Raw genomic sequence first — 21,644 nt, forward strand, 5'->3', positions numbered from 1 at the left:
GTGCGATACAGGTCCTTCTATAATTGGTCTGAGTATCTAAGTTACAAACGATCAACATTAACTGCCACAGAGACAAACTCAACTTTAATTACTAAAATAAAAAAATCAAAGAGCATATAGCGACTTCTTGATTATTTTAGAGATATACAAAAAGAAAAAAATCATACAAACAACTTGAGTTTACATGAAATAAATTAACTGGAATAAAATGTGTGCGTAACAAGCTTAGAGTAACAAGTGATCCATCATAATCAAATCAAGAGGTCACTGATCCAATCCATAAATGAACTAGAACCGATTTCATTCACCCGTCAACCGTCACCTCCCGTTTCCCGTCAGTCATAGACTCAGAAAAATAAGTTTTCAATTTCAACTTTTCATTCATCGTTTGTCATCGAAGGATCATGGTTTAATACATTTTTATTATGATTACAGAAATTCAGTGGAATTTCCTATAATTTTTTACATATTATGAGAGTTTTATATATTTTTTTAGTGTTTAAACTTTAGTGAAATGTGCTAGTGGACAGTTTTTTGTGTTAAAACAGTTTTATTTGTGACTTTGCTGATCTATTGACATATCATACTGGTACGTATCATACAAAACATATTGGTTTGTTTAATATTTATGTGTTCCTTGAAATAAATATGACGCTCGTGAATTCACTTATTAAATATAAGTATTTAATTTTAGCTCCACATGTATATTTGACAAATGTTTCTACCTCAAAATTAACTTTTAAAGTTTCCTTTGTCTTTCGCTGTGCTAGCTAGCACCGTACAGCCAGTGTGCATGGAAATATCAGGATTAAAATAGCACTCGTTTTATTCCTACATTACTGTCTTTCAAAGAAATTCTCAGTTATCCAAAGTTGGAAATTTTTTTGTGTATCTCCCTCATACTTCTCAAAGCATTTTGAGGCATTTATACAAGGAAAATTATTACAAAAATTAAACAATGATTCTTTATAAACAGTTTTTACAAACAGGTTAGATTGTTGAATCATGATCTTTGTTGGTCTGAGATTTAGGAAGACTGGAACATTTAAAAACATGTCTCTAAATAATGTTGTTCAAAACATTTTGCATGTCTCTAAATAATGTTGTTCTAATCCACATTTCTGGGAGTGCAATCAGAGCTAAAATCATGTTGTGTTCTTACTCTGTCAGTGTTACCAACTCTCCAAAACATTTATCCCTAAAGTTTGTGTCAAAAACCCCTAAAATCGCCTTAATTATTGAGTTGTCCCCCTAAAAATATAAATTCATAATAATTTAGAATTAATTTGCTGTAATATGTTTCAAAAGTCCATATTTTATACAGACAAAATATAACGTCTTTATCTGAAGATTCAGATTTTTGGAAATGATACATGTTGACAATGAATAAATTTAACAATTTTTTTTATTAGATGAAAATTGAGTTGCTTCAGAGCGGTTGTAGAATAACGTATTATATATCGTTTATAGGTCGCTAGGTCAAGAAGAAATATTAAATTTATCATCAATTTAAAAATATTAAAGAGTCAAAAAATCCCTGAAAATACCCCTAAAAATTTCAGACACCTAAAAAATCCCATTTCACTTATTTGCCACCTAAATCTGGGGGGGAATCTCCTAAGTTGGGAACCCTGGTCTTTCAAAGAAATTCTCAGTAACCCAAAGTTGGAAAATTGTTTGTTTTGTGAATTGTGAATCTCTCTCATACTTCTCAAAGCATTTTGAGGCATATAAACATCGAAAGTGATTACAAAAATGAAACATTGATTCTATAGAAACAGTTTTTACAAATAGGTTAGATTGTTGAATCTTTGTAGTCTAGTCTGAGATATATGAAGACCATTGGCTGCCCCAGTCAATAACTTTTGCATGTCTTTGAATAATGTTGCTATTCCTCATTCTTCTTCTTTCTTCTGGGCTGTTTCTGCACTTGGCCATATGATTGACCAAGTGCGGAAACAGCCCAGCCATTGGCCATATGATTGGCCAACGGGTTGTACGTTGGTATTCCACATTATCTGTATGCCAAACTTTTCCAATCCATCAACCCTCTGTATAGTCTGGCAAGTTGGATAACACTCCCATGATATGCAACAGGGGGAAAGACGGCCTCCGTGGCGCAGTGGTATGTGTGGTGGATATACAAGAGAGAGGTCCTAGGTTCGATCCCCGGCTGGGCAGACTGAGATTTTCTTAATTTGTCCAGGTCTGGCTGGTGGGAGGCTTCGGCTATGGCTAATTACCACCCTACCGACAAAAACTAAAATTTAACTACAAGAATTTTTTTATTATTTTATTCTTTACAAGTTAGCCCTTGACTACAATCTCACCTGATGGTAAGTGACGATGCAGTCTAAGATGGAATCGGGCTAACTTGTTAGGAGAAGGATGAAAATCCACACCCCTTTCGGTTTCTACATGGCATCGTACCGGAACGCTAAATCGCTTGGCGGTACGTCTTTGCTGGTAGGGTGGTAACTAGGCACGGCCCCACTCCCACCAGCCAGACCTGGACCAATTAAGAAAATCTCAATCTGCCCAGCTGTGTATCGAACCCAGGACCTCTGTTTTGTAAATCCAGCGCACATACCACTGCACCACGGAGGCCAAATCTGTACACTACTTCATTGCCAATTTTCATCTTTGGTCAGATGTCAAGTGGTATTCGAGATTTTGTCATTAAGATTAAGGAAAATCTACTGCTATATATATACATTATGTTCATGCTTACATTTCTGTACATCATTTGATTATGTATTAAAAGATTTTCACAATGTTCACAATTTTTACAGAGTATGTATACAGGGTGCTCGAGAGTATTTTGCATTACTCTATGGTTATATTCTTTAAGGAAAATTAATTAAAAATGTCTAATTAAAATGTCTAACATTAATGTCAGAAATAAAAATAAAATTGTTGCACACCACACTAGGTTACAAAAAATTAGTAATTCTTTTATAGGCCATTGGATACGTTTTTATAATAAACTGCCACATGAAGCCACGGGAATGTCTCTCAAAAAGTTCAAAGTTAAACACAAGCTTTTAGGAAAGTTATTATAGTGTTAATGATTATACATATAAATGATTTTTTTTTTTTTTTTCTCTTCTGGGTTTATCTGCGATCAGTATCATAACTATAAGCAGATGTGTTCTGTGATAACTTGGCTTTTCGAGTGTATTCCCCAGTGAGAATATCCCCTCATTGTTTTTATAGGTTAATAGGTTTAAATAATGTGCTTTCTTTTAAGCCTGCTCTGATATGTTCTGTGAATCAACATATAAATGATAAAAAAGTTTGGTGTTAAACTGTTTGGTATTATACGACTATAAACTGTATTATTAACGACTGTATGCTTATTTTTAAATATGTTTGTAAAATGGTGGTTTGCTCTTCTCGGACCAAGAGACTTTGGAACCCTCGTAACTTTATTTTTATGTTTTCGACTATTTTTACCACCATTAGATTAAATTATATGACATAATCCTGACTTTTCATAAGTGCTTGTAAACTAAGCCTAATTGAAATAAATAAATTATGAATTTCAAGGATTATCTCATTATATTTCTTAGCTATATTTGTACTCTTATCCATTAATTCTACTAGGTACAACATAATCTAATCTACAATATAATCTAAGATATAAAGTATATACGATATATAGAAAAAACAGTTACAAGCTAATTAACATATATAATAAGTAATTAGAGATGTTATAGCCCAGTGGAATTTGCTGGTAGGAGGCTTCGGCCATGGCTAGTTACCACCCTATCGACAAACATGTACCACCAAACGTATTAGCGTTCCAATACAATGTCGTATAGAAACCGAAAAGGGGTGTGGATTTTCATCCTCTTCCTAACAAGTTAGCCAGCTTCCATTTTAGACTGCATCATCACTTACCATCAGGTGACAATGTAGTCAAGGGCTAACTTGTAAAGATTAAAAAAATAAGGATATGACCTTTGCCTCGAATGCTAGAAGGTGTAGGTTCGAATTTGGTCCGGGGCATGCACCTCCAACTTTTTAGTTATATGCATTTTAAGAAATTAAATATCATGTGTCTCAAATGGTGTACGAAAACATTGTGAGTGAATACATTCTCTAGCGTCTCATTCGTCCAGCGTCGTGGACTATTTGGCCTAATTGCTCTCAGTCTGAGAGGAGACTCGTGCTCAGTAGTGAGCCGAATATGAGTTGATATCTATATCTATACTAATATTATAAAGAGGTAAAGTTTGTAAGTTTGTAACAATTTTTTGAAATGGGGTAATCTTCGGAACTACTGGTTTGATTTTAAAAATTCTTTCACCAGTAGAATGCTACGTTATCGGGGAGTGCTATAGGCTATATTTTATATTTCTATCATATATAACTACTGAGTTATCGCGGGTTTTCTCTTACAGGTCGGACCGAAAAACTTACTTATTCGCATGCGCTGCCTCAACCATTGCGTATAACTGAAATAAATGTATGGAGGCTTTTTGAACCTTTAAAAGTTCTACAAAAAAGTCCGCGACACTATATATCTATCTTTTATATTTTAGCAGATATAGTACCTTTAGTACTTTAATAAATGATTTAAATTTTAAACTAAGGTTTACGTCATTATTTACACAACTAAACTTAAATCCTTATCAAAACAAATTATTTAATAATCACAAGGATATTATAGAGATAAGATTTGCCCTTTACAGTATGTTAATTAGTTATATAGTTTCGGAGATAATACAAAATTTCTGAAAGTCGCAGAAATGCCGCTATATGACGCCCCCACGGTTTCAATTACGTGGTTCCCGTTCCCGTGTGAATATGAGGACCAAACATAGCCTATGACACACGCAAATAATGTAGCTTTCTATTGGTAAAAGAATTTTCCAAATCGGTCCAGTAGATCCAGAGATTACCCCCGACAACCACACAAACTTTACCTCTTTATAGTATTAGCATAGAAGTCGCTTGGGAAATTATAGTCTTTTGGTCATCGCACCACGCACAAAAGACTGGACCAATTTTGCTGAGGGTAGGGATAGGATAGGGGTAGGATAGAGGTAGGGTAGGATTAATTTAGGGAAAGTATAGGGTAGGGTAGGTTACGGATAAGGTAGGGGTAGTGTAGGGTAGGGGCAAGGTAAAGGTAGGGGAAGGATATGGAACGTATAGGGTAGGGGAGGAGTAGGGTAGGGTAGGGGTAGGGTACGGGTAGGGTAGGGTTAGGGTAGGGGTAAGGTAGGGGTAGGGTAGGGGTAGGGTAGGATAGGGTATGGATAGGTTACGGGTAGGGGTAAGGTGGGGGAGGGTAGGGGTAGGGTTAGCGTTAGCGGTAGGGTAGGAGTTAGGTAGGGGTAGGGTAGGGTAGGGTTGGGTAGGTTTACGAGCAGGGTAAGGTAAAGGTAGAGAAGTTTACATCAATTTTTACGCGGACGAAGTCGCGGGCGTCCGCTAGTATTCTTATATGCTCGAGAAGGTGTGTCTAATGTTTATTTAGAAGTGATTGCAATTGTAAATAGAATTGTGGTGTCATTCTTGACAATAATGTATGGGTCAGTAAAGGTCAAGCTAATCAAATGTAGTAGTAGAGGAGCCCGGTATGCTAAATTTGCAGTTACTAAAGCGTCATGGGGACCAATGACAGCCTCCGTGGCGCAGTGGAGATTGTAGTCAAGGGCTAACTTGTAAAGAATAAAAAAAAAAAAAAGATTACATTTCGTAGATTAAATTATAGGAAGATTTCACTTTCTTCGCTTTTTAAGTGGAAATCTCGCTCGTGGAAATAAAAAATTATACTTTAAAAGCCATTTTTATTACTTTGGCTTACTGAAATTGTAAGAAAATTTTAGCGATTACTTAATTAGGAGGTTATTTCCTTCAAAATAAGTTAAAAAGTTTTATTTTGTAACTTTGGCACCCTTCCATTCCATTTTGTAAAGCTCAAAATGTCAGATTTTTGAAATGTATACCACTGCGCCACGGAGGCCATCAAACCGCGGGGCGGTACTAGTATAAAAATAGAACCTTAAAAATAATGCGCCTTAATTCTCTTATCATAGCTATCTAAATCATCAGATCTTGGCTCGGACTAAATACATAAGGACTAGTATCGCAACCAAATTCACAAACAAAATTTTCTGCCATTTTCTAAGGAAAACGAGCTTAGATTTCATATTTGTTTTTGTTCGTTTTTTACACCATTTAAGTACACAAAAAGGTATTTTTACGGAGGTTTTTAACCGACGGACACGATTGAAAACTATGAAACATCGATTCTATAGAGACAGTATTTATAATCGCATAAGATCGTTGATCATATACTTTGATAGAAAAATAATGTCTTGCGAGGCAGGTCTTTATCTAATTAGTCTGAGGATCTTGGTAATAAAACGGTCCAAATATCGTGTTTTTTACAATAAAAGGTAATGACCTCGGTCATTGACCCCGAGTGCCCGTATTTATGTCACTTCAGGCCGATGGCCAAGTGGAGATCGTATTTTTTTTAATATGTTGCAAAAATTACAATGTCGCCACCGACATGTAGAGTCCTTTTCATGAAAGAAGTCCCGCGGCCTAAACCTGAACTAAAATTTTTTTTTTATGCCTTACAAGTTAGCCCTTGACTACAATCTCACCTGATAGTAAGTGATAATGCAGTCTGAGATGGAAGCGGGCTAACTTGTTAGGAGGAGGATGAAAATCCACACCCCTTTTCGGTTTCTACACGACATCGTACCGGAACGCTTAATCGCTTGGCGGTACGTCTTTGTCGGTAGGGTGGTAACTAGCCACGGTCGAAGACTCCCACCAGCCAGACCTAGATCAATTAAGAAAATCTCAATCTGCCCAGCCGGGGATCGAACCCAGGATCTTCGTCTTGTAAATCCACCGCGCATACCACTGCGCCACGGAGGCCGTCAAAATTAAATTAAATTGATTTATCTCACTTCAGGCCGATGGCCAAGTGGAGATCGTATTTTTTTTAATGTGTTGCAAAAATTATAGTAGGGGAGCCCGGGATGCTAAATTTACAGTTACTAAAGCGTCACTAGATTTGGTAGATTAGATGATAAAAACAATAAAAGATTTCAGCGGTGGGGAAAAAAAACTACAGACTTTAAAGACATTTTTTAGGGTTCCGTAGTACTCAAGGAACCCTTGTAGTTTCGTCATGTCCGTCTGTCCGTCCGCGGTTTAGCGGCATAGACTATCATTGCTTCGGCTTTCTAAAATCTTCATAAAACATGAGATTATTTCATTCAAAATGATAAATAATACAAAATTAACCACATTCGTGGCTCGATAACAGAAATATAAGGGTTTTATTTTGTTTTTTTTTTTATTCTTTACAAGTTAGCCCTTGACTACAATCTCACCTGATGGTAAGTGATGATGCAGTCTGAGATGGAAGCGGGCTAACTTGTTAGGAGGAGGATGAAAATCCACACCCCTTTTCGGTTACTACACGACATCGTACCGGAACGCTAAATCGCTCGGCGGTACATCGTTGTCGGTAGGGTGGTAACTAGCCACGGCTGAAGACTCCCACCAGCCAGACCTAGGACAACCCACCACCTCCCATGGCCCTTTCAACCTCTCGGTAATTTGGGCCGAATCGAGGGAGGGCGAACCCGGTACTTGCTCTTTGCGTGTTCCCGGGACGCCTTCTTGACTCCCTACAAGTTATTTTCTCTTTTCGCTCCTTGTCCCTTGATACTCACTCTCCCCCTTCTGGGGCTGGACGACACACGACGTTGAGATCCGCTTGCCCGCCGCGGTCCATGCATCACCTTCGACCGGTGGTCAACGGTCCAGAGCGCTCCGCCTCGCGTGCCACCGATGCGCGAACTCCCGTAGCTTGCCGAAGTTGACCGCCGAGCTAACGAGATCCTGGTAGTACACCGGTCCCGCCTCTTCTCTGACGATCCCTTCCAACATTGCACTCCGGAGGTCCTCGTACTCGCCGCATTCCCACAGGACATGGTGGAGGTCTTCCTCCGCCAGCCCACACACACAGTCGCCAGTCTCGCTGAGGCACATGTCACGCAGGCGCTTCCGGAAGCAGCCGTGACCCGTCAGGACCTGCGAGGTCTCATAGTCCGGCGCGACCCAGGTCGCCCTGAGTCGGCCAGCCACGTCCGGGAAAAATCGACGTAGTTCACTTCCCTTCGTCTCATTCGCCCATCGCTCCTGCCACTCGCGGGTCATGGCCGACCCGATTTCTAGCTTACGCCTGCTCCACTCCCCTTTGGCCGCGGTACTACGCGCCGCATCCAGCCTGGCAGCACGGATCACCTCGAGATCTGCCGGCAACACGCCCGCCAGAACGGCGAGCGCAGCGGCGCTGTTCGAGCGGTAAGCCTTGGTCAGAAGAACCAAGGCCGGCCTTTGGGCCCTGATAAGGGTCGTCCGAACGACGTAGAGCGTTGCCCTCTGAGCCCAACACGCCGCAGCATACACGACCGTCGCTACAAAGGTGCCGTAGTAGAGGATCCGCAGCGCAGGGTACCTAACACCCCATGAGGTGGTAGATACCCGCGAAATCTTGCCGAAGCAGTTCGCAGCGCGCTCTCCGACCGATCGCGCATGCTCAGCGAAGGACAGACTTGAGTCGATCGTTACGCCAAGTACAACGGTATGCCGCACAGACTTGATCGACGCGCCGCCAAGTTTGATTACTGGAGCCCGCTGGAGCTTCCCTCTGAGCGTCACCATTTGGGATTTGTGCGGTGCGAACGAGAGACGGTTCCGTTGTGCCCAGTCCTCAAAGAGGGCGATGGAGTCGGCCGCAGCCAACTCGATCGCCCGTCTGGAGTCAGCCTCGATCAGTACAGTGACGTCATCCGCGTACGCAACAACTCTGACACCCCCCCGTAGCGGCAACCGAAGCAAGTCATCCAGCAGGACGTTCCACAGTGTGGGGCCTAGCACGGATCCCTGAGGACAACCCTTTGTAGATACCTTCCACTGCACCCGATCACCGACGAACATCCCCACGCGTCTTCCGCGGAAGTAGTCCGACAACATCCGATAGATGTTTGGTGGACAGCCGCCTCGCTTGCACTTGAGGAGAATCATCGGCCACCAGGCATTGTCGAAGGCACCAGAGATGTCCAGAAAAATTGCTTGAACGTATTTTGACGAGACTTTCCTTGCCGTGCTTAGGATTTCGTTCAACGCCGTAACGGTGGACCTGCCCCGTGTAAAACCATGCTGGCAGGGGGAGATCCCACTGGCGATCTGGGGCGCACACCATAGAAGAACTCGTTCTAAAATTTTGCCAAAGACAGGGAGGAGCGTGATCGGGCGGTATGCCTTCGGGTCGGTCATCGGCTTACCGTTGCCTTTCGGCAGCACGATCAGCCTCCCATCCTTCCATACGTCGGGGAATACCCCTTCTTGCACGCACTTACTGATCACATACACTAGTTCTGCAGCCGCAACAATCCATTCGTGCAGTAATCCCGTCGATCCCCGGTGCCGTGTTAGGCAAAGACCTAACTATGCCTCCGAGTACATCACGGCTGGGTGAAGACGCGTCGCAGCCGTTCGGTATAATAGAAGCCGCGATCCGGACCTCCCTGTGGTACGCAGAGTCCCTTGACGGATCGTCGTCCGGGCACAGAGCGCGCAACAGGTTATCCACGGCCTCACCGACACTCCCCGGGTGGCCGTCCGCATACCGGATGCCGTTGATGACGTTAGCGGGAGGACGAAACCGCCCGCTGGCAACCCGATACGCTTGCCCATAGGGGTCGTCGTTACCCGACTCCACCAGCCAGACCTGGACCAATTAAGAAAATCTCAATCGGCCCTGCTGGGGATCGAACCCAGGACCTTCGTCTTGCAAATCCACCGCGCATACCACTGCGCCACGGAGGCTTTAAATTAAATTAATTTATGTCACTTCAGGCCGATGACCAAGTGGAGATCGTATTTTTTTTTTTAATTATAGTAGCGGAGCCCGGGATGCTAAATTTGCAGTTACTAAAGCGTCATTAGATTTGGTAGATTAGATGATAAAAACAATAAATGATTATAGACATTCTTCGCTTTCAGCTGTGGGGAAAAAAACTACAGACTTTAAAGACATTTTTTAGGGTTCCGTAGTTCTCAAGGGACCCTTATGGTTTTGTCATGTCCGTCCGTCCGTCCGCGGTTTAGCGGCATTACTAGCTGACGCCGCGCGGTTTCACCCGCGTGGTTCCAGTTCCCGTAGGAATATGGGGATAATATATAGCCTATAGCCTTCGTCGATAAATGGGCTATCTAACACTGAAAGAATTTTTCAAATAGGACCAGTAGTTCCTGAGATTAGCGCGTTCAATCAAACAAACAAGCTCTTCAGCTTTATAATATTAGTATAGATTGCTTCGGCTTTCTGAAATCTTCAGAAAACATGAGATTATTTCATTCAAAATAATTAATAATAAAAAATTAACCACATTCGTGGCTCGATAACAGAAATATAAGGGGTTTATTTTGTAATTTTGGAACCCTCCCATTCCATTACGTTACACTTAAATCGTCAGATTTTCGAAATGCACACCTTTTAGCTATCAACTCACCTACCTTATGTTAATCTGACGTGCTGATCGAGTATTTTCGAAGATAGTTTTTTTTTTTGGCTGCCCTAAACGTACCCACCATTAAGGGCTCACACTTGGTGGAGGTACTGAACAACGTGCAAGGTCTCTCAAGTCTCTTATGTTCATCTGCCGCGCTCGATCAACGAGGCGGGGATCGAACCACCACCCCTCGGTGATGAGTCCAACCGCTCTTACCATTGAGCTGTTGAGGCATACTCTAGATGGGATGATGATATTAAAAAAAATTGCAGGCCCACAATGGCTACAAATCGCTAAAGAGGAGGCCTATACCTGAGGGGGGTTCCAGTAAAATATAGTTTTTTTTAATCGTCGTCATCAACCCATATTCGGCTCACTGCTGAGCTCGAGTCTCCTCTCAGAATGAGAGGGGTAAGGCCAGTAGTCCACCACGCGGGTCCAATGCGGATTGACAGACTTCACACACGCAGAGAATTAAGATAATTCTCTGGTATGCAGGTTTCCTCGCGATGTTTTCCTTCACCGTTTGAGACACGTGATATTTAATTTCTTAAAATGCACACAACTGTATAGTTGGAGGTGCATGCCCCGGACCGGATTCGAACCCACACCCTCCGGAATCGGAGGCAGAGGTCATATCCACTGGACTATCACGGAACACTTAAACTACTACTAGTTTTTTTTTAATAAATACCATAATAATAATAATAAATGATTTATTTAGCTGAGTACACAAACAATTTACCTAAATATAAAAAAGGGAAAAAAAAACACAAAAACATAAGACTAGATTAAAATTAAACAAAAATTTTTAGAAAAAAAAAAATAGTTACATGCAAATTTTTGTTTTAAAAAAGTAGGTAATTCTCACTAAATTGTATTTATGTACTGGAAATAAAAGGCTTTTTTATTTTTTTTTTATTGAGGCTTCTAACCACTAGGCCAAGGAGGTATTCATTTAAATACATTAGATTAGTTGCTATGTCCACATACATATCTATTCTCAGAAATCTTTTGTATCATACACATCATGTGTTGCCTGTTTATATGGGCGTGATAAAACGGATTCGTCATACGTGTTTACGAGGCTATATGTACCTACTTACTCGTATAGTGATACTGTAGTCCAGTAATTTTAGGCATTTTATACCCCAATCTGGGGAAAAATTCCTAGTGAGCTGAATTTTTGTATACACCTTTATTACGGCGTTATTATGAAGTTGTGAAAAATCGACATCGATATCGTGCCGGCTAAAAAAATTACAGAGGTCAAAAGGTCACGAAAATCAGTTTTTTGCAAATATTTCGCGACCTATTGCTCGGACGTCAATAGAGGTCATTATAAAAATTGTTCCTCATAAAATTGTCTACAAAAAATGTCTCTTATAGTTTTTCTGTAAAATTAACGGTTTTCCGATCATAGCGCTGAGAAAGCGGCAAGAATGCACTCACATACGGTATTGTATACCGTACACCAAGGCGTAAACTCTATTGCTTTTTAGTAATGTTTGTAAATGTCTCTAAATCTTTTATTTTACATTTAGATGTTTCCAGAAAGATATATTTATCGTATAGGGGTTTAGGTTTTTAGTAAGACGTACTATATCTCATTCTAATGACCTTCAATGGCAGATGTTTCGTATTTCATTGTTCCGAGACCCGTCCCTTCATACCTGCTACTGCCAGTCAGACTGAGTATACTCATAGCACGCACTCAAATACTTGATCAATCTACATCAATTTTTTTCAAAAAACCAGGAAAAAACAATGCTGAAACAAAAATATACTCGACTGATAGCCTCAACAAGTATCCACATTGCAAAAAAAATATTCTGTTTCTGCATGCCATGACCGGATGCGATACAACTTCAGCACTTTTTGATGTTTGAAAAAAGACCCGATTTAAACAATTGTACAGAAATATTCCAACAAGAAAATTCTCTCTCGAGATGTCATTGTCAATACTGGAATACATTTTCTACTAGCTGTATACGGTGCTCCAAAATCAGAAAATTCAATTGATAATTACAGATAAAAGCTACAGCTTTGCTAAATTAACAAGACAAAGTACAGCTGTAAAATTTCCTTCATTATCACCTACTTCTTCAGCTCAACAGCATATTTTTCGAGCATATTACCAAATACAAACCTGGCTAGGAAGAGACATCGATCCAGAACAGTGGGGTTGGGAGTTAAAAAATGATATGCTGCATCCAATAATGACTTTATTACCACCAGCACCCGATGAACTACTGAATACAATCGTTTGTAATTGTACAAAAGGTTGTGGCGGCAAATGTGGATGCAAAAAAATTGGATGGAGATGCTCAAAAGTTTGTGGGCATTGCCGCGGCCAGTCATGCTTAAACGCCGAGTCAACGAATGATGAAAATGATGAAGATGTAGATTTAAATCAAGAAATAACTCCACTTGATATTTTGTCAGTAGCCAATAACGATAGTGAAGCTGAAAATATTGACAATGAATAAAAAAAAAAATTATTCGCAAAAATTTATTTTTTTCGGTATTTTTCAAAATTTTGATAAAAAAATATTAATTGTTAATTAAAATAAACTTTCATTATATATAATGGATTATGCCTACGGGGGAAACCATGTAAAAAACGCGCCTTGCATTCTACCTCGAAGGTGGTGAGGAAACGAGTGCATCGTTACAATATAGTCGCTTTCTCAGCGCTATGATCGGAAAACCGTTAATTTTACAGAAAAACTATAAGAGACATTTTTTGTAGACAATTTTATGAGGAACAATTTTTATAATGACCTCTATTGACGTCCGAGCAATAGGTCGCGAAATATTTGCAAAAAACTGATTTTCGTGACCTTTTGACCTCTGTAATTTTTTTAGCCGGCACGATATCGATGTCGATTTTTCACAACTTCATAATAACGCCGTAATAAAGGTGTATACAAAAATTCAGCTCACTAGGAATTTTTCCCCAGATGAAACCTAAAATAACTGGACTACTGTATTAGTAGGCCCAACATGCGACTTACTATTGTCGTCGTCGTCATCAACCCATATTCGGCTCACTGCTGAGCTCGAGTCTCCTCTCAGAATGAGAGGGGTTAGGCCAATAGTCCACCACGCTGGCCCAATGCGGATTAGCAGACTTCACACACGCAGAGAATTAAGATAATTCTCTGGTATGCAGGTTTCCTCACGATGTTTTCCTTCACCGTTTGAGACACGTCATATTAAATTTCTTAAAATGCACACAAGTTGCAAGTTGGAAGTGCATGCCCCGGACCGGATTCGAACCCACACCCTCCGGAATCGGAGGCAGAGGTCATATCCATTGGGCTATCACACCTTACTATTGTAACTAATATTAAAGAGGAAAGATTCGTATTTTTATCTGACTTCAAAGACAGGAGGAGATTTTTGACGGCCTCCGTTGCGCAGTGGTATGTATGGTGGACTTACAAGACGGAGGTCCTGGGTTCGATCCCCGGCTGGACCGATTGAGGTTTTCTTAATTGGGCCAGGTCTGGCTGGTGGGAGGCTTTAGTCGTGGCTAGTTACCACCGTATCGACAAAGACGTACCGCCAAGCGATTTAGCGTTCCAGTATGATTTTCATCCTCCTCCTAACAAGTTAGCCCGCTTCTATCTTAGACTGCATCATCACTTACCTATTATCCGGTGAGATTGTAGTCAAGGGCTAACTTGTGAGGTATAAAAAAAAAGTTAATATTTTCTTTAGGAAGGAGGGGGGGGGGGGTTTCCAAATTTTAATAATAATTATTAATAATATAGTGTGCGAATATTATACATGGTGAAAAAGAAAAAAAAGCAGAGGTCCGTGGAGCCGAACCTTTGAGAATACAGATAGTAAAACAAATATTGCAAACATTTTTTTTATCTCACAAAGTAGGCATTGTTAACGTCTATTTAGATAGTAAAATAATCGTTTATTGCTCTGTATTGCGCCATATATGATATGTCTTTATCAACCGATTGAATGTGAAATATCATGTATCTAAGAAGGGCGTGATAGCCCAGTGGATATGACCTCTGCCTCCGATTCCGGAGGGTGTGGGTTCGAATCCGGTCCGGGGCATGCACCTCCAACAGTTGTGTGCATTTTAAGAAATTAAATATCACGTGTCTCAAACGGTGGAGGAAAACATCGTGAGAAAACCTGCATACATGGGAATTTTCTTAATTTACTATTGTCGTTCTTGCAACGGGGCAAGAACCAGCTCATGACTAAGGGCCCGGTATGGGTTCGAAACTAGTTGGGCACACTCCGACCCTATATCACGTGAGTTTTAGCCGTGTTTCATAATCAATTAACAATATACGCGTAGGCTAACTGACGTCAAGCGATTTCATCCGCGTAGTTCCTGTTCCCGTGGGATTACGGGGATAAAATATAGCCTATGACACTCGCAAATAACGTAGCTTTCCATATATTTTTGTAATTGGTGGCGTAACACACTAAGACTAAATAAAACACTAACACACTCCACAGATGCATAAATATACCCTGAAAATTCATTCCATATGCGGGCGACAGGGGGAAAGACTGCGTGGGTGTGAAATCGTGCATGCATCAGTCGTGGGTTTTTCATTCATCGTTACACGCCCCCCGCCCGCGCGCTACATCAGAAGTGTTACGAACGAAGTTGCCAAGCGTATTTTTACACAATACAATTTAAAATTGTAATAGTACATAAGCGTACAGTTTTTAGGTAGAGCTTACCCTAGTTAAGAGCCCTGTGCGCACTGAGTATGTTTCCATTAAACACTTGAAGAAAGTCCATTATCCTACAATTGGGTTGAGTCGTCTCACTATGCAATCAATTAACTCGTAGTGTAAGAGCCAACGTTGGGAATTTGTATACAGCTAAACACATTTATAAGCCGCGATAGCCCAGTGGATGTGACCTCTGCTTTCGATTCGGAGGGCGTAGGTTCGGATGCAGTCCGGGACAAGACACCTTCAATTTTTCAGTTATTTTTAAGAAATTAAATATCATATGTGGAGAAGGTGAAAGACAATCGTTCGTTATCAACCCATATTCGGCTCACTGTTGAGCACGATTATCCTCTCTGAATGAGAGGGGTTAGGCCAATAGTCCACCACGCTGACCTAAAGCAGATTGGCAGATTACACGCACGTAGAGAATTAACGAAATTTTTAGGTATCTAGGTTTCCTCACGATGTTTTCCCTTCACCGTTTGAGACACGTGATATTTAATTTCTTAAAATGCACACAACTGAAAAGTTGGAGGTGCATGCCCCGGACCGGATTCGAACCTACGCCCTCCAAATCGAAGGCAAAGGTCATGTCCACTAGGCTATCAAAGCACATAAAAGTGCGGGAAATACCCTAAAAAATATTTTACCAAAGTTTTCATTTTATTTTTTGATTTTTACCTAATTAATCTAAAATATTTCACATAACAAAGAATATATTTACAAGGTTACAAGGCCAAGCGAATACGTGGAAAATTGCGAAATAAATTTATTGTTCATTGTCATTGTAAAATAAACTAAAAGTCAGTGTCGTATATTTGCGACCTTGGTTTACATGGCATGTGTCTAGATAATATGGTTGTTTCCTAATTCGTTATCTCTGAATGTAAAAAAATATTTCTTGGTATTTCATCCTCATATATATATTTTTTATTTTAATCTTTACAAGTTAGCTCTTGACTGCAATCTCACCTGATGGTAAATGATGATGCAATCTGAGATGGAAGCGGGCTAACTTGTTAGGAGGAGGATGAAAATCCACACCCCTTTCGGTTTCTACACGATATCGTACCGGAAAGCTAAATCGCTTAGCGGTACGTCTTTGTCGGTAGGGTGGTAACTAGCCACGGCCGAGGCCTCCCACCAGCCAGACCTGGACCAATTAAGAAAACCTCAATCGGTCCAGCCAGAAATCGAACCCAGGACCTCCGTCATGTAAATCTACCGCGCATACCACTGCGCCACGGAGGCCGTCTATTAGGTACTAGCAGACGCCGCGCGGTTTTATCCGCGTAGTTCCCGTGGGATTACGGGGATAAAATATAGCCTATGACACTCTCGAATAACGTGGCTTTCTATTGGTAAAAGTTTTTCCAAAATCGGTTTGTTAGATCCAGAACTTAGCTTCTGCAAAATTGTAGTACATTATTTTATTTTAACATCAATAGTTTTCGCAACGCACGCGATGTAAACGGTATTTTAGGAAATAAATTACACCTTGGGGTACATTATTCGAGTTTTTGGAGGGATCCCTATTGTTTTGAAAATATATTATATATATATATAATATATTTTCAAAACATATTATATTTATAGCACTCAGGGATAGTGTAACTTATCAACAGTGAAGGAATTTTTCAAATCGGTTCAGTAGTTACAGAGCCAATTCTTTACATACAAACAAACAAACAAACCTATCCTCTTTATAATATTAGTATAGTCTTGTCAGACTCAGAAGTGGATTCACAACATTTGTCAGGACAACTTAATTAACAAATCAAACTGTAACCAAAATAAGACCCTAGAATGGCAGAGAATGACCTTGAGTGAAGTCACGCACTTGTGAACGTTATGTGTAGGGTTAAAGACGTCTTTGATAGTTAACCAACCCTTTTCCACTCAAGTCACTCTCCCCGCCTATCCCAAGTAACCCATAAAGAATTACACAACAAGAGATGTGGACGGCTCGAACGTCATGAGCACCTTATATTGCTAGTCGTTCCCGCCAACCGATCGCTACCCCTCTCTAAATCCCTACTCTTTACGAAAGTCGCGCCACTTGACGTCACATCCGTCTCAGACTACAATTTCCTACAATTAATACATTTGAATGTGGGCTCTCACACTAGGCAGTTTATTGAGAGCGTTTCAGATGACATCATGCGTTTGTCCGTGGTTTGTCCCATTTTCGGCTTGTAGTGATAAACTTAACCGACTTCGTAAAGGATCAAATCAAATCAAAAGTCATTTATTTCAAGTAGGCTCAGTTTACAAGCACTTTTGACACGTCAGTTGACTATTTGTAAAGATTCTACCACCGGTTCGGAAGGCAGGTTCTGCTGAGAAGATACCGGCAAGAAACTCAACAGTTGCTCTTTTGAAAAAGTCATACAGTATTATAATTTTCAATTTCTTATAGTTTTATTTCCTGTGTGAAGGTGGAAGCTGATCCAATGGCCTCCAAGCGCTTTTATTTTTAAGGATCTCATCAATGTTGTAGTAACCTCGACTAAGTAAATGTTTTTTAACACGTTGCTTAAAGCCATCCATTGGCAGGTCCATCACAGTCTTGGGGATCTTGTTATAGAAGAGTACACCCAAACCTACAAAAGATTTTTTTACTCTTTGGAGACGATATGCTGAAATAACTAACTAACTAAGGATGATTGTGTTTCATCATTATCAGCCTATTTTAACGGCTTTGTATAGGCCGCAGACGAACCAAAGTCACTGACATAGCTCAGCGAGTCGCGAAGCTAAACTGGCGGGTCATATAGTTCGAAGAGCCGATGGACGTTGGGGTCCCAAGGTGCTGGAATGGCGACCCCGCACCGGAAAGCGCAGTGATGGTCGACCCCCAGGTGGACAGAGGACATCAAGCGGGTTGCAGGGAGCCGCTGGATGCTGGCGGCTCGAGATCGTTTTGTTTAGAAGACCATTCAAGAGGCCTGTGTCCAGCAGTGGACGTCCATCGGCTGACAATGATGATGATGATGATGATGATGATGATGATGATGATGATGATGATGATGATGATGATGATGATGATGATGATGATGATGATGATGATGATGATGATGATGATGATGATGATGATGATGATGATGATGATGATGATGATGATGATGATGATGATGATGATGATGATGATGATGATGATGATGATGATGATGATGATGATGATGATGATGATGATGATGATTATGATGATGATGACAGGACCAGTCCTCTCTGATTATAGGAGAGGGGATATGGAGACTAGACCCACGCTGCGCCAATTTGGGTTGGTGGGATCATGATGATAATGTTAAATTGATGTGCCGAGAGGAAAACCATATGTATTGAAGATCGCATTTGTGTACCTTATCTTTCTATGGTCAGAACATCGATACAATGTATACTCAGAGGCACTATTATCCGCCCACTTTGACATACTAGCGTCATATTAAAGCGGGCGGATAATAGGGATGATGACAGTTTTTTATATTGTTGTTAAATTAAGAATATGCTAATAGTAAAACAATTTTGTAAAAGTAACAGGGTATCTGCGATCATTACTTTCGGAGCTACAGGGATTTAAGGGGTCAAATTTGCGGCGCTGCCGCGGATCCCTGAAAAACACCCCATACAAAATGGTACGAACTAATGACGTCGTAGGCACTTAATGATCATTAGATTTGTATGTGCGTTTAAACAAAATTACTAATATCTTTCTTATTTCTGCGACTATTTGCCTAAACCTTCTCATTTTGAGAGGAGACTCGAGCTCAGCAGTGAGCCGAATATGGGTTGATAATGATGATGATGTTTTTTTTTAATTCAATAAATAATTTCATTGACCCACAATCACGATAACCTCCAAACGGCATCACGGCAAGTTGCAATTACATCACAATAATTACATCCAATATAATTGCACTCTCGGTAAAGAACTCCATTTATCTACGATATCGCAATATCTCGATGCAATTAACATTAAGTACCCTTCAAATAAGTACATTTCTAATTAAACTACTTTGTAAGTAGATTACTGATAATTTATATTAAATTACTTTGTAAGTAGATTCGAACCCACACCCTCCGGAGTCGGAGGCAGGGATCATAACCACTGGGCTATCACGGCTCACAAAAAAAAACATATCGTATACATTACGCGCGGCGTAAGCTAGTGAATTATAAAAATAAAAATCAATCCATGTCTTGACCGCCTCCGTGGCGCAGTGGTATGCGCGGTGGATTTACAAGAAATAGGTCCTGGGTTCGATCCCTTAAATAGTCCAGATCTGGCTGGTGAGTGGTTTCGGCCGTGGCTAGTTACCACCCTACCGACAAAGACGTGCCGCCAAGCGATTTAGCGTTCTGGTGCGATGTCGTGTAGAAACCGAAAAGGGGTGTGGATTTTCATCCTCTTCCTGACAAGTTAGCCCGCTTCCATCTTAGATTGCATCATCACTTACCATCAGGTGAGATTGTATAATCCAGGGCTAACTTGTAAAGAATAATTATAATGAACTATTTACCTTGTTACAGATAAACGCCAGCCAAAAATAAGAAGACTGAATCATCCAAATAAATTAAAAAAAATATAACAAAATAATGACTAGATAGGAACATTCCAGAATATGCTACAGGAGTAGCGGTGAAACTGACCGGAAACGCGTGATGCGCCATTGTGTCAACAGCACGTGATAGAAACAAGATGGCGGAGCTTCCGGCGATGAGGTCCGAGAAGGATAATTTCATAGACGAAGCGGCGGAGAAGCTTCTAGAACAGAACGAAGTCATCATTGTGCCGAGGAAGAATGACGAGGGATTGGTTTCTGTGAAATCGTCCAAAAAAGGTAGGATTTCCTTATTTTTTTTTCTTTTTTTAACTATTTTACAAGTTAGACTTGACCTCAATCTCACCTGATGGTAAGTGATGATGCAATCTAAGATGGAAGCGGGCTGACTTGTTAGGAGGAGGATGAAAAGCCACACTCCTTTGGGTTTCTACACGACATCGTATCCGAACGCTAAATCGCTTGGCGGTACGTCTTCGTCGGTAGGGTGGTAACTATCCACGGCCGAAGCCTCGCACCAGCCAGACCTGAGCCAATTAAGAAAACCTCGATCGTACCCAGGATCTCCGTCTTGTAAATCCATTGCGCACACCACTGCGCCATGGAGGCCGTCATACGTTATTACTTATGTTGTTTTGCATTTTGATGGAATGCGTTGGATGATTGTCTATTTACTACTCTGTCTTCGCATTCAATAGAAAATGTCATCAAAATGAGGGTAGGCAAAAATAAATGTCGCACAACATTGACATTAGTAAGTTTCATATTTTATCATCGCTATTAAATGTTATGTCTTATTAAAAACTTCGAAATTGTTTATTTTAATAATAAACAATATTTCGAAATAAGTGAATTGCTTTAACTTAAATACGTAAATACTTGGATGATTTAAACAAAATGGATAGTTAACTTGATGGTAAAATTTTTGTTTTCATGTGTCTATAGTTGAAGTTATAAAAAAAGTAATTTATTAATTAATACAAAATAATATTTCTCATAAAAGTGTGTGTTGTTCAAAAAGTGATATGAAATAGGTATTTAAAAAGTTTGCAGTGTGCAAGTAACTGCATTATTAATGTGTTGAATTTGAAAATTAATACATAAAGTTATAGAAAAAGGTGCTTGAAAAGCTATGACACGCGGGAAATATAAGAGATTCTCATGTAAGTTTTACTTTTGATGTTTAATTAGCTAAATATGTACTAATATTATAAAGATGAAGAGTTTGTTTGTTTGAACGCGCTAATCTCAGGAACGACTGGTCAACTTATGCAAGAAATAAATATATTACAAACTAGCGGACGCCTGCGACTTCGTCCGTCCTTAGACCTCTTTAATCCAGCCCTTACAGTAGTATCGCTGTAATAATGGAGTAACTTCTCCCGTTTTCCCAACATTTCCCTTCACTGCTCTGCTCCTATTGATCGTAGCGTGATGAAAAGTATACTATAACCTGCCCAGGAGTATGAAGAATAATTGTACCAAGTTTCGTTAAAATCCGTCGAGTAGTTTTTGTTTCTATAACGAACATACAGACGAAAATTTTACTGATTGCATTTTTTGGCATCAGTATCGATCATTAATCACCCCCTGATAGTTATTTTGGAAATATATTTCATGTACAGAATAGGGATGATGACAGTTTTTTAAATTGTATATAAATTAAGAGTATACTAATAGTAAAGCAATTTTGTAAAAGGAACAGGGTATCTGCGATCATTACTTTCGGAGTTACAGGGATTTAAAGGGTCAGATTTGCGGCGCTGCCGCGGATCCCTGGAAAACGCCCCATACAAAA

General features: G+C 40.3%; 1 protein-coding gene across 1 annotated transcript in view; it reads left to right on the forward strand.

Annotated features, from left to right (window-relative positions):
* Positions 1–184: 184 nt before the first annotated feature.
* Positions 185–21,644, forward strand: part of LOC112046170 (monocarboxylate transporter 13) — a 51,705-nt gene continuing 30,245 nt past the window's right edge. Inside the window, exons 1-2 of the mRNA XM_024082709.2 lie at positions 185–589; positions 19,815–20,125. Of these exons, the coding sequence (XP_023938477.2) occupies positions 19,984–20,125 (142 nt within the window). The 5' untranslated portion in view covers positions 185–589; positions 19,815–19,983. The remainder of the gene's footprint in view (positions 590–19,814; positions 20,126–21,644) is intronic.

This window comes from Bicyclus anynana, chromosome 27, assembly GCF_947172395.1.
Source record: "Bicyclus anynana chromosome 27, ilBicAnyn1.1, whole genome shotgun sequence".
Taxonomy (NCBI): Eukaryota; Metazoa; Arthropoda; class Insecta; order Lepidoptera; family Nymphalidae; genus Bicyclus; species Bicyclus anynana.